Here is a 13,566-nt window from a genome sequence, read left to right on the forward strand (position 1 = left end):
ACGGGACGGGACAGGGGTGGTGGTTGCGTCTCCGCCAGGAGGCGGTGGGGGGCGCTGATCCCGGCCGCGCCAGCCGTCCCCGCGCGGGTGAGTGGGGCGCGACCCGGCGGGAGGGTGCGGCGACGTGCCCCGCTCTGTGGGCTCGGGGGGAGCGGAGCCCCGGGGGCCCCGCGCGGTGCGATGCCTCTGACGGGCCGTTCCTTTTGTTCGCAGGGAGACACCATGAGCTCGGCCGGGAGGCGGCGAGGGCGCCCCAACAGGGGCGGGGGCAGAGGCAGGGGCAGAGGTGGAGGCGGCAGAGGAGGTGCAGGTAGAGGGCAGTCAAGCAAGTCTCACGCGGGTGGATTCAAGAAAGGCTCAAGCCGAATGTGGGACGAGGAAGATGACTTCTGCCTCTTTGAAGAACAAAGAACTGCACCCAGGTCATGAGCGGTTGTGTTTCTGGGGGGTTGTGGCTAAGACAGGTTGGACGCTTCAAATTTCCAACAATATAAAAGTATTTAAAGAGAGGATTTGAAGAGGTGGTACTTGGGGAGAGTTTTTGGACTGCAGATTTGGGGATAAATCCACTTAAACATCTTAAAAATCCACTTAAACCACAAATGATCTTTAATCATTAGAAAATTGAAAGATTAAAGCCATTTTTACTTAAGCCAGAGGTGGGTGGGCAAAATACAGCCCATAGGTCAGATTCACCCCACCAGCTGATTGGTTCTGGCCCACAGCTGCCCCCCATGGTGCTCCACATGGGGCCGAGCCCCACCTGCTCCCACCAGGGCAGCCTGCACTGCACTCGCACCAGCTCAGGCCCCAGCCAGCACACAGCTTCTGGCAGAGCTGTTCCCACTGTGACTGCAGCTGGCCAGATGCTCCTCTGCACCCCTCGCCTCCAGCATGAGCCACGGGGCTGAAACTTCCATCCCTGCCCACCTGGAGCAGAGCAGGAGGAGAAGCAGCCACTGGAGGCAAGGGAAGCACAGCAGCACCCAGCTGGTTGCAGCTGCACCAGGAACAGCCCCACTGGAAGCTGCAAGCTGGCCAGGGGCCCCGACCCAGGCCATGGGGCCCAGGCCAGGAGGGCTATTCTGCTCCCCTTGCCTCTAGCTGAGGCTACTGCTAGTTAGGGCTGTGCAAACTTTCGCTGGCTGTTTCCTTTCGACTCTGTTTCGACTTGTTTCGAGCTCAAAACAGCAAAATCGAAACAAAATGAAGGGCTTTGAAACAGCCTGGGAATGAAACAAGGGCAGTTGAAACGTTTTGAAAGTTTCGAAACGTTTTGTGTTTTGAAGCTCAAGTTGGGCTTGCCAAACAGAAAGTAAGGAGAGGGAGGGGGAAGAGAGGGGAAAGACTGCTCTCATAATGACTGTGTAGCTGGCCAGTGACTGTCATCCTGTCCAGAGGTCCCTTCCAATCCCAGTTCTCTGGGGGAGGGATGGAAAAACAGCATAAACGGCAGCAGTGTTTGAACTGGGCTGCTTTCTGTCACCCATGTCACGAGTTTTGCTTGTCAGCAGCCTGAGGTGCAGTTTCCCAGAAACCCCGGTACCTATCTCCTTGAAACGTGGCAGGCATCATAGCCTCAGAAGGGGTTACTGTCCCTGCAAATTTCATCTGAATCAGGCAAGAACTGACAAAGTTATAAGCTGTTTCATGCTTCTCCGTTATAGCCTATGGGCAACACGTTGAAACAGTGTCAAAATGGTGAAACCGTTTCAACGAAATGAAATGGAACAGCAGTTTCAAAACTAAATGAAACTCGCCACGAAACACTGTCTCGTCAAAATGGAAGTCAAAATGAAACGGTGCTCTTTCACAGAGCCCTAACTGTTCCTGCTCCTGCCGCACTACTCCCGGCCGGCGAATGGGAAGTTTCAGCCAGGTGGCTCCTGCCCAGCTCATGGAGCTCCAACTCTAGCTCCCAACTGCCTTCCACCTGCTCCGCCCACCCAGCAGAATGAGCAGCCACCTGCAGATGGAACAGGTGGAAGGCAGCCTGGAGCCGAAGCTGCCCAGCTAAAGCTCCACCACCCTCTCCCCCCCCCCCCCCCCCCCAGCAAAGCTGCCCAGCTAAAGCTCCCCTTCCCCCCCCACCTTGGAGTGGCACAGCAGGAGCAGCAGCTGCTGCTGGAGGCAAGGGGAGAACAGCCCCGCTGGCCCAGGCTGTGTCCTGTGCACAGCTTCTGGTGGGGTTGTTCCCAGTGCATCTGCAGCCATTTGGTAGGGCTGTACGAGGCTTCGGACAGAGCTTCGGATCTGGACAAGCTTTGGACGCTTTGGGGTCTGAAGCAGCACATCCGGGTCAAAGCGCTGGCCTTGTTAGGCTTCCCGAAGTGGTTCAGAGCCGCCTCGGAGATCCGGCCATAGGGTATAATGGGGAAACAATAAAATATCTATAACTTTGTTATTTTTTGTCCAATTTGGATGAAATTTTCAGGGGCAGTAGACTCTGCAGAGAGAATGAAGCCTGCCAAGTTTCAAGAAGATTGGTTTAGGGGCTTGGGGGGAACAGTACCCCAAATTCTTGAAAGCAAAACTCATGTCACATCTACATGTTACAACATAGCGGGGTGAAAACTGCAGGGGCGGTAGCTCTTACTGAGGCCACAAAGCCTGCCAGGTTTCAAGAAGATCGGTGCAGGGGTTTGTGGGGAACTGCACCTCAAGCTGCAGACGAGCAAAACTCATACCATGGGTGCTTGTGGGACTGACCGTCTGTCTTGGGCCTGGGAGGGGAGACACTACTGCAGGCCTGGCTGCTAAACTGCTGTGTTACCAGTTACCAATCAATGAATCATGATTCGTTCAGGGACCAGAGACTCAGGGACCAGCTCAATACACAGATCCTAGCTACTTCATAACGACTTAATGAGCATCATTTAGCACCTACAAAGCAAGGCTAAGGAGAGGAAAGAATCAATACAGACAATCAACTGCCCCAAGACAGATAGTCTTGGCACAGTTTTGCCTGTCAGCAGCTAGGGGTGCAGGGCCCCAGAACCCAGAAGCCTTGCACCAATCTCCTCGACAGCTGGCAGGCATTGTGGCCTCAGCAGGGGCCACCATCTCTGCAGCTGTCACCCTGCTGTGCCTTAACACACACAGTGTCACCCATGGCACAAGTTTTGCTTGTCTGCAGCTTGAGGGGCAGTTCCCCTCAAACCCCTGCACCGATCTCCTTGAAACTTGGCAGGCTTTGTGGCCTCAGTAAGAACTACCAGCCCTGCAGTTTTCACCCCCCTGTGGTGTGACACAGCCGTGACATGAGTTTGGATTTCAAGAATTTGGGGTACAGTACCCCCCCAAGCCTCTGTACTGATCTTCTTGAAACTTGGCAGGTCTCATGCCCTCAGCAGAGACTATCATCCCAGCAAGTTTCATCCAAATCAGACAAAAAACAACAAAGTTATAGATATTTAATTGATTTCCCCATTATACCCTATGGCCAGATCTCTGAGATGGCTCTGAAGCTTCAGAGCCGCTTTGGCCGGATCAAGGCGGAAACCCGGTCCGGAGCTCTGGATCGGATCGCAGCCATCCGAAGCGGCAGGATCTGAAGCCAGATCAGATTGCTGCCGACTTGCACAGGCCTACCAGTTGGGTTCTGCTGTGCTCCCCTCACCTCCCGGTGACAATGTGAACTTGTCCGGCTGCAGCAGAGCTGGGAACACTCCCACCAGAAGCTGAGCACTGGCCGGAGCCAGGGCCCCCCCCCGCCTACCACTGACCCTGCCTGTGACAGTTCATCAAAGCTTCCTTTGTGGCCCTCGGGCTCAAATAATTTCCCACCTCTAGCTTAAGCTGTAGCTTCACAAATAACTTCTTTGCAAAGACTGTGATAAACATAGAATTATAACTTCCTTGTATTACTGAGCAAGACATGAGGCAGCCTGCAGTTCAGATTGAAGCTGTATATGTAAATCATTTTTATTATAACAACATAGGTCAGGTACAGTCTGTGTGACTTTTTTTCAATTAGTTTCAATACTGAAATCTTCCTTTAACAGAAATCCAGGCTCTTTTTTATAGATTATTAAATAAGAGATTCTGTCATGTGTTAGAATATCTTTACCTTAATATTCTGTCATGTGTTAAAATGTTATGCTAGTACTTGTTGCCTCCTCTTAGAGCATTATTATGAAGATAACATTTCACAGGAGAGCAATGTAAATATTCCCAATTAGCCATTATACTTAGTTAAGTCATAATTCTGAAATGGAACCTTTAAGATGATCAGACCGGTGCTAGATTTGTTCCTAAAGATAAATGTATGAGTTCCAGAGAACAGTTCTGGTCTCACTCTGGGGGCTAGAGAGGGTCAGGAGTAAAAAGTTATGTCCACTTCTCATGTAGAATAGGAGAAGATGTTGCACCTACTGGTTTCTCGCCCCATGCTCAGTTCCCTAGGATTTACATGTGCTGCTGTTTGTAGTGACATTTTGCCTCTGGTTGGACAAATGTGCCTGTGCTGCCGTAGGTGTACAGCAGTCCCTTTGCTAGTAAATGCAGAGTACAAATGTTAGAAAGAAGAATGAATGGGTCTTATATCCAGGTTTCATTCCACAAGTAACTTTGTAACTACTTAGGAAAAATAAATTCTTTTGTTACTATTAAAATATATATTTCCAGTACAGAACTCTTCCTGGCACCTTGCATTGCCAGTACTTTAAAGTTACTTTTTAAAATTTTAATTTAATTTAAAGTACGTTTTACTGCAGATGCATGCCAGAAAGGGTGGCATATAAATCAAGTAATAAACAGAGAAGCTTTATATTTATTTGTGTATATAGTGTATATGCAGACTTGTCAGATTTGTTACCTGAAATGTGTTCTAGCCATCCTATACTTAAACATGCTTGGCTGTGCTATAACCTGCTGATGCTTTTATTTGGTCAACATTACAAGAAAACACTGAAGATCTGATCTCAGAACAAAGTAGGCTATGTAAAATACTGCCCAACAAACAAAAACAACTGAGTATCCTCTTGAGGGTTGTGTGTTAGTAGTGTCACACTTTTTTCTGTGTTTTTTTAATGTTCTATTGGGCTTGTAGTCATTAGTATTATGTAGCTTTTATGGATGTATGCATTTGATCTATTTAACTTCCATTTTGTAAATAAGTGTATGGTGTGTGTGTGTGTGTTTACTTTTTAGATCAAGCTGTGTTAACAAAAGTAGGCAAACCAGACAGGGACCTGAGACGAGGATGCCTTTGCAGACCATACACATGACATCTGACAATCAGCGAAGAGTGAAAGAGCTTCTCCGAGAACTCCAAGGGCAAGAGCTGGCTGCTACCTCAGAGTTAGTTTAAATTAAAAAAAACCTGCACCTGAATAGTTCTTTCCTATAAGCTAATTTTTACAGATGTGCTATTATAAAGGAAAGCAGTATTTTTCCTACATTTTCACTTTATACTTTACTTCACTTTAAAAAAATTACACTTCTGAATCCTCTTCTTTCTCACACACCATTAAATCAGAGAGAGAGAGAGGTAGAAGTTTCTGTTTAACCCAGGGGTTCAGTTTTGTATCTGATCAACACCACCGTTTTATGACATTTGAATTTAATAACTGTCTTTATCAGAGCGGCTGCCTCCAGTGAGGAAGACTGCAATGAACCTGATTACCTTGATGACGATGAGCAATACTGGTCAGCAGACCAAGAAGCTTCTGAAGTAACTACAAGGTTGTTTTCTGAACCAGAAGAGCACAAAATTGCAGAAAGTGAGGTGTCTGCATTTGCTGTGCATAAGCTTTCCAGGTGAGTCCTTTTATGGTAAGTAATGTTTATAACCCAACAGGCAAATTACCATATGACTGATATGGTGAGCCTTCAGTTCATGGAGCTTCTCTATTGACTTCAGGGAAGGTTCTGCAGGCAGAGGGTTAATAACAGGGTTGGCTTTTGTTAGGTCATTTATTCACTGAAAGATTTTAGAATAACAGTTCATGAAAAGATTTCCTATCCTTGCAGCAGTGAAATATTTTAATTACTGCATTTGGATGGCTTCAGTTATTTCCAAGAAACTGAAGTGATATTATAAAATATGTACTGTCATTCAGTGTAAATGGAAATAGTTTGTATTCAGCTTTTAGTGGTATGCCATGTAGGATCTCTTTATTGTTAGAGTTCATGCTATGTAATCAGCCACCCACTGCTGCTTCATCTGAGAAAGTTTTATATCTTATAGTATCTAAACTTTCTCTGAAGAGTTGGTTTGGTATCATTTGATTGCAGAAATTAATCCTGTAGCTGTATTGTTTTACTTTGAAAACTGAACAATTCACCTTGTGGTGAACCCAGGATAGGCTGGCTAAATAAGGGCCTTTGGTTTCCTTGGCACATGCCATGAGTATTAAAATTAGTTTGTGTTTATTTTGAAGTGTAATGATTCCATATAAGCTTATATTAAATGGGAATAATCAAATATATTTGGGATTACTTCATAGCATGTATATTTTGTGCCTCATATTTGTGCATTATTTATTTTGTTCTGCCATAGGTATGGGTTTGATAGTGAGCGTTGTCGGGCAATACTGCGATCCTGCAATGGTAACATTGGGGCATCCCTGGAACACTTGCTGTTGCAATGCTTCTCAGAAAGATATGGAGATAGGATGAAAATGTCTGAAGCAGCAGCTCAGGCCAGCAGAGAAGAATGCCTGGAACAGAGACAAGAAGAAGCTTTTGCTCTTCATTCAATCTGTGGAGAAAAATTTGTAGAAAGAATTCAAAACCGAGTGTGGACTATTGGATTGGACCTGGAGTACCTAACACTCAAACTCAGCAAATCCAAACAGAGGCACAGTGCTGCCAAAGATGTGGCAAAACAGACTTTAAACAACTTATGTAAATTTTACCTCAAAGGAGGATGCAGGTTTGGCTCAAGATGCAAATTTAAGCATGAAACTCCTCCAAAACACTTGCTAAAAACAGCACAGAGTTCTGTAGATGATGCTCATCTGAGATCGAATTATGACACCTCTCCCTTGTATGAGCTGGAAATAAGATTTTCTGAGGATAACAAATACCCACTCCAGGCACCTGTTGTGGCTTTTTATTCTACGAACGAGAATCTACCTCTGGCTTGTCGATTACATATTTCTGAATATCTCTATGAAAAGGCCCTGGAAGCTGCAGAGTCTAGTGAACCAGTGGTGTATGCTTTAATAACCTGTTTGGAAGATGAATCTGAAATAACCGAGTTACTTAGTAATACTTTACACAAGTATAGTGTTCCTCCTTTGTCCCTGCTGGCAGCACCCTCCAGCAGAACACACACAGACATTTGTAAGCCAACATCTCCAGATAATTCATCTGTGGTAACTCAGAATTTGGAAGGTATGTGCAGTGTTGGAAATGTTTCTTCTTTGGTGTTTGGTTTATGGCAGTAGGAATACAGTCTGGAGGAGGGGTTGGCAACATTTCTTTAACAGTGGATCAAATTAACACAGCTTGGTCTTAAGGCGAGCTGGAGGCAGCAGTTGTTAGATATTCTGGTACTAGATGGTGCATTCTCATGCAAAACGTACTGAAGGAGAGTTGCATCAACTTCCATGACAGTGTCTTCTTTTTGGTGTTCTTGGTGGACTGGATAAAATCTATTCATGGACCATAGGCTGCTGACCTCTGGTCTAGAGCAGGGATCAGCAGTCTATGCCCTGCAGTCCAGATCAAGTTTGGGGAGCGATTTTCATTGGTTTTGGAAACTTTGGACTTTGATAGCAGTTTAGCAGTGAGTAACGTTATGTCAGGACATCAGGGTCTGAGTTGGAAGTACAGTGGCAACAGGGGGAATGATGGCCAGCCTGGAAGTGACAACCCACTTATAAAGCAACCTGTGTTAATTTGGCCCACCACTCTTTAAAGTTTGCTAATCATTGGTCTAGAGGTTAAATGAGAGATCTGGGGTGAAGTTCAGATACCTGGGTTTTGTTCCAGATCTGGCGGTGGTTTAAGGGCATGCCACAAACAAAGCCCTTAATCTACTTGCTGTGGGGAGTCTCTTTCTATATACAAGAGGATTTTTTCTTTGCAGAGGATGAGTAAACAGGGGCAGACATGGCAAGTGTTGAGCAAATGAGCATGGCTAATATAGCATAGTTCTAATATAGCAGTGGCTAGAGCACTAAGGCCATGGAGGAGACATCATGAGCTTCTGAAGTTTCAAAAACCCACAGGAAATTGTATTTTGAGAAAAACAGGCATCTCCTGTTGTTGACCAGTTTTGGAACATTATATGTTTATGGGATTAATAGATTATGCAAGGGGAAACTTAATGTTTGTAGAGCTGTGCAATTATTTAGCAGACGGGTACCTCCCCTTATAATTAAGATGGCATTCTAACCCCTTGTTTTGAATTACCCGCAGTTTTCCAAAGCTTTCAATTTTTGAGCTGCAACTTCCCTTAACAGGTCTTTTTCCCTAAGGCAGAGGTGTCAAACTCATCTGGTCACAGGCTAGATGAGTGGTGTGGGACGGGTCCAAGGGGCAGATGAATGGGACAGGCCCATAGCCATTCCCTCCCTTTCCTGCGCATGCTGGTTCACTCCAGACAATTTGGGATGGGTGCCACGTGTGTCACCCACTCCAGGTGGTCAGGCATCTGGCAGGAAGAAGCCAAATGTATCAGATGCTTGGCTACCACCGCAGGACCAAACCACAGTGCCAGGCTTCTCTTCCCACAGTGCTGCCAGGGCTGCAGCACTGCTGCTTTCACTCAAGTGCTTGGCAGCCAAGCAAGTAGTAATTTTGGCCGTAGATCCCCAGCAGCACTGCAGGAACAAGCCAGGCACCACGGCTTCATCCCATGGCAGCAGGCAGGTGTCTGGGCAAGAGCTGCAATGCTAGAGCAGCAGCACCATGGAACAAGCTGGGCACTGGAGCTTCTTCCTGTGGTGGCAGGCAAAAGCCCAGGCAAGAGCAGTTGTGCTGGAGCCCCAGCAGCACCACAAGAAGAAGCCCGGTATCACAGGTGCTTGGGTGCCACCACAGGAACAAGCCATGGTGCTAGATTTGATCCTGTGGTGCTGCTGGTGCTCCAGCACCATGGCTGTCACCCAGATTCTTGGCCACCACCGTGGAAGATCCTCCATCCCAACCAGGGTCGGGGCAAAGTCTGTGGGCCGGATGATCCAACTCCGCGGGTTGGATCCAGTCTGTGAGCAGTATATTTAACACCCTTGCCCTAAGGTGACCTTTCTCAGGAAACTTGAGCAATAACAACTACATTATGTTTTTAACACATGGGGAGTAGCAGTATCATTTTCCTGTTGCATTTTTTCCCCCAAAAAAGTCTAGCTGACTTTTTTTAAACAGCTCTACAGAGGAATTAGTAGAGGGTAGGGAACTGAAACTTCATATGGGTATCTATGTTCTAAGATACCTGCTTAGTCTGGTATTACCAGAGCTATATCTTTATCAGGTCATCTGCTTATTTAAAGTAGGATCCTCAAAGGTGTTAAGGTGCCACTGGGTGCATCTACCTTTGCAATTAAGAGAATGCAATAAACTCTGAAACAGTTCACGTTGAAGTTGACTGCTTGCAGATGCAGTGTCTACCCGTGTGTCCAGGACAGCAGCAATTAGAGCCATGGCAGAGCAGCCCTGGTCTGGCAGGGGGCATAGGGGTCAGCTCTGGGCTCTGGATGGCAGCGTCAGGCTACAGGGGGACTGGCAGGAGCTGGGGTTCTGGCCCCCAACTGGTTGGGCTGATTAGGCATAATTTGCGCCTGACGTGCTCATGTCCACATGAGCATTTGATCGCAGTTAATTACTCCGCTATAAGATAGTACTGTCTGTCTTATGGCAGAGTTAATTAATTTACTGTACCCTAATACCAGCACTCGTATGGAACACTTTACTGTGAAGCTAATTAGTGAACTCATCAGTAAACTGCACATGTAGATGCACCCACAGAAATCAGTAGATGTTAACACCTAAAAATACTTTTTTGAGGATCTGGGCTATGATCTAGTAATGTGTCTTGCAGTGCTTCAAGACCAAATGTAGAGTATCTCAGACTTCAGAATTGTGTAATTCTCAATCTCTGCAGAGAATTAAATATTAAGAGTTTTAGACTGTACGTTCCCTGGGGTAGAAACCATCTTCTAGTTTAGGGGGTGCTTAACCTCCAATGGTGGACCAAGTGTGGCCCAGACAGCCAAAGCGAATGGCTCCTAATGGCACATCAGTGCAGGTTAACACTCCTGTTGCTCTTTGCTTCTTTTCCCCTGCAGCTGTTCTAGTTCTATAGTTCTACAACAAGGCTGTCAAACTACAGCAGTGTTCTACAGCAGGGCCAGATGAGTAGTGTGGGACCAGTCAATGCACTGGACCTGCAGCCTGGAGCTATGTCATCTGGTTCATGGTACTGGGAATTTGGTGGAAAGGCAAGTGGCAGCAGTATTAATTGCTATGGGTCCCAGAGCCATAGCAACTGGTGTTTGTCTTGCTGCCAAATTTCTCACCTGCAGGCAGCTCTATCGCCCAGATGCCATGGCTCTGTGCCTGACCTAAATTGCTGCCTGCGAGTTGGAAATTTGGTAGCGAGATGAGCGGTGGTTGCTGTGGCTCTGGGTACTTGCCCTTTCACCAGATTTCCAGCCCTTTGGGACAGATGACATGGCTCCATGAGCTGTATCTGACACCTCTGTTCTACAGCATGTCACAATGGGTTCTTGGCCTGTGACAAGGGCTTCTGGGTGCTATGGTGGTACAAATTAATAATAAATTAATTTTATCTCTCAAGTCACAAAGGAGTCAGATCCTGAGGAGGAAGAGGAAGAGGAATCTGAACCAGTTGTAGAGAATGAAAGTTATGTGAACCTCAAAAAGAACCTGTCCAGGAAGTATGACATGCAGTCAAAGCCTCTGTATAATGAAAATGTTAAAATCTGCAAGCAATTCCGAATAAAAAAGGTATAGTATAGAAATGGAAAAAGAGTCGTCTCAATTCTGGCTTTAACATAATAGTTCTTAAACTGTACTTAACAAGCAATTCTGCTCTGCAAGGTTCTCATGGATATATTCCTATAGTATCCAAGTGCCTTCTGCTAGTGCAGACAGCAAGGTGTCTAGCAGCTGTTGCATGTTGCTTGGTCTCTTATTCTGTCCCTAGGGGAAGATGCAAGTTCAGTGAAATATTTTGTTTTGACAGAGTTTGTTTTCTTTTAAAATATACATTTGCTATTTATCTGTGAAAGAAGGCAGCAGCCAGAGAAATGTATCTTACTTTTATTCATATTGTGATGGCTTTCAGAGCCTGGCAGAGTTAATTCCATAGTGTTGGACCAGCCCTCTACAAAGTTCTGTTTTCTGCACAGATCAGCTCTGCCCTCATGGTAGGGAGTTCTGCTGGGCCTGAGTAGCAGAGCTGTAACTGCTGTCTTCATCTTGGAACTTTCAGCTAATAGGTGTAAAAATATGTATTTACCCAAGAGATCAGAGATTGCTGAGAACACTTGTACATATTGTGCATTTCTAAAAATAACAGCAGATGCAGTCCTATAACCAAGTGTATAAGGATCTGTCCTTAGACTGCTCAGGATAAAGAAAGTAAAATAATTCTCTTTTGTGCTGTAAAAGTGGACACTATTGATTTGTTTTTTTTGTGTGTGCTGCTACTTAACTTTTATAATATAATAGAATCCAAAGTAAGTTAGGGCAACATTGTGCTAGATGCTATGCAAGCATACACTCTCTGAAGATGTAGTCTATGCCCAAAAGAGCTCAGAATCTTACCTGGCTCATGTCATGAGTAATTCTTCCTTTTATGTTTTAACAATGAGGCTTCATAACTTGCAGAGGTCTAGTTTATAACCTGCCCTTCAGGGAAGGAAACTCTGCTTACATGGGTTCCATCCCACTGGCTGAATGACAGTGGCTCCTTAACCACCTGTATTCTTTGGGAAACCATACCTGACCTACAAACAGTTGCTATGGAGGCAAACTTTGGTTAGGTTATAGGTTTTTTTTAGCTGTTTCATTCTGTAAACTTCATATGGTAGCAGCCTTCTTTCTTTTACATCACTTTTGCACTGTTTATGTCTTAGAGATATCCTTTTGTGGGTCAGCTGAAGGGTTCTGCAGGCTAGTAGTCATTTTCAGATTGTAGTAAGGAAATCATTGTTTTAAAGAAGGAAATCATTGCCTGGACGCAACACACAAACATTTTTGTATTCTGATGTAAATTATATCCTGATTCAGAGTGGACAAGTAATAAGGGCAGCTGCTGGGGTAGGGCCTATTACAACTCTTTAGGAGTAGAATAGCCCATTTATATTGAGCAAATGACTAACCTGGGATAATAGTGGACACAACACCTACGCTAGTGTAAGTTAAACCAGCATATTTTTACTGCTGTTTTTTTCCTGGGATAACTACATTGGAGTCCTGTTATGTGTGTTCAGGCCTTTTGATAGTATTTATATTGCAGTTGCAGGCATTGAGAGTACAAGATTGTCACGTGTGTTGTGGAGAGTTCAGGAGGTGGGACATGATTCTGTCTTTGAAGTCCAGGTAGTAGTGCTAAATTTTTTCTTGTTTAACTACAAGATAAGAATACAGGTACTGCAAGATACAGGAATTGGTTTTGTAAAGTTCTGTGGCCTATTTTATGAAGACTGAATAATTATATTGATCCTCTCTGCCATTAAATAGGATGGATCTAGGCCAGGTCTTATCTTCTTATCAGAGTGTTCAGTTTCTTGTTATTGTTTTGTCAGTCTTCTAGGCACTTCCAGTCCCTGTTGCTAGAAAGACAGAAGCTCCCTGCGTGGCAAGAAAGAGAAAACATTCTTGATATGTTGCAAAGACACCAAGTGCTTGTTGTGAGTGGTATGACTGGGTAAGAATATGATTTTATATATAGGTTTGGAATATTAAATGATACACAGGAAAGCATATGTAGTTATACAAGCTTAGTTATACAGCTCAGTCTGAAAAGGCAAAGTGACCAGGTTCAAAATTCATTCAGGTTAAAGTACTGTAGCCGTAGATTAATTTTATAGAAGGTGTGGCACAAATTTAAAAAAATAGAAATTCAAAATAAAAATCAGCCCTCTTAACTCCTGCTGAGGAAACACTTTTTTTAAAAACTAAATCCATGTTATTTTTCCATGCAGATGTGGGAAAACCACTCAGATTCCACAATTTATATTGGATGCTTCATTGGAAGGTCCTCCAAATAGAGTAGCCAATATCATCTGTACTCAGCCTCGCCGGATCTCCGCTATTTCTGTAGCTGAACGTGTAGCCAAGGAGAGAACAGAAAGAGTTGGTGTTACTGTTGGATACCAGATCCGTTTAGAAAGTGTGAAGGTACATATCCTTTTCTTGTTTTTTAGTTTAGTTAATTAAAAATGGTCTTAGTACTTGTACAAGGGGTCAGACTTGCTGTCCTAGAGATGTTAATCCTTTATCAACAAGAACTTGTTACTGAATGGCAATTTCAGTGCGTGCTTTCTCATGCTACGCTGCCATTTTGCCTTAGCGCACACTTTAGGCTTCACCTGCTAAGATAAGGTAGTAGCTTTAATATTCATTCATTGTTTAGCCCCTTTCCTG

General features: G+C 44.9%; 1 protein-coding gene across 2 annotated transcripts in view; it reads left to right on the forward strand.

The window, feature by feature from the left end:
- The first annotated feature begins 11 nt into the window (after nt 1-11).
- The window catches only part of DHX57 (DExH-box helicase 57), a 42,013-nt gene continuing 28,458 nt past the window's right edge, over nt 12-13,566 (forward strand). Inside the window, exons 1-8 of one of the 2 annotated variants that reach the window (XM_019480088.2) lie at nt 12-87; nt 214-422; nt 5,152-5,301; nt 5,584-5,760; nt 6,503-7,341; nt 10,751-10,920; nt 12,726-12,847; nt 13,125-13,320. In XM_019480088.2, the coding sequence (XP_019335633.2) occupies nt 223-422; nt 5,152-5,301; nt 5,584-5,760; nt 6,503-7,341; nt 10,751-10,920; nt 12,726-12,847; nt 13,125-13,320 (1,854 nt within the window). In that variant the 5' untranslated portion in view covers nt 12-87; nt 214-222. Of the gene's footprint in view, nt 88-146; nt 423-5,151; nt 5,302-5,583; nt 5,761-6,502; nt 7,342-10,750; nt 10,921-12,725; nt 12,848-13,124; nt 13,321-13,566 lie in introns of those variants that run through there. The other variant, XM_059720301.1, reaches the window with a different exon arrangement.

This window comes from Alligator mississippiensis, chromosome 1 (assembly GCF_030867095.1).
Source record: "Alligator mississippiensis isolate rAllMis1 chromosome 1, rAllMis1, whole genome shotgun sequence".
Lineage (NCBI taxonomy): Eukaryota > Metazoa > Chordata > Crocodylia > Alligatoridae > Alligator > Alligator mississippiensis.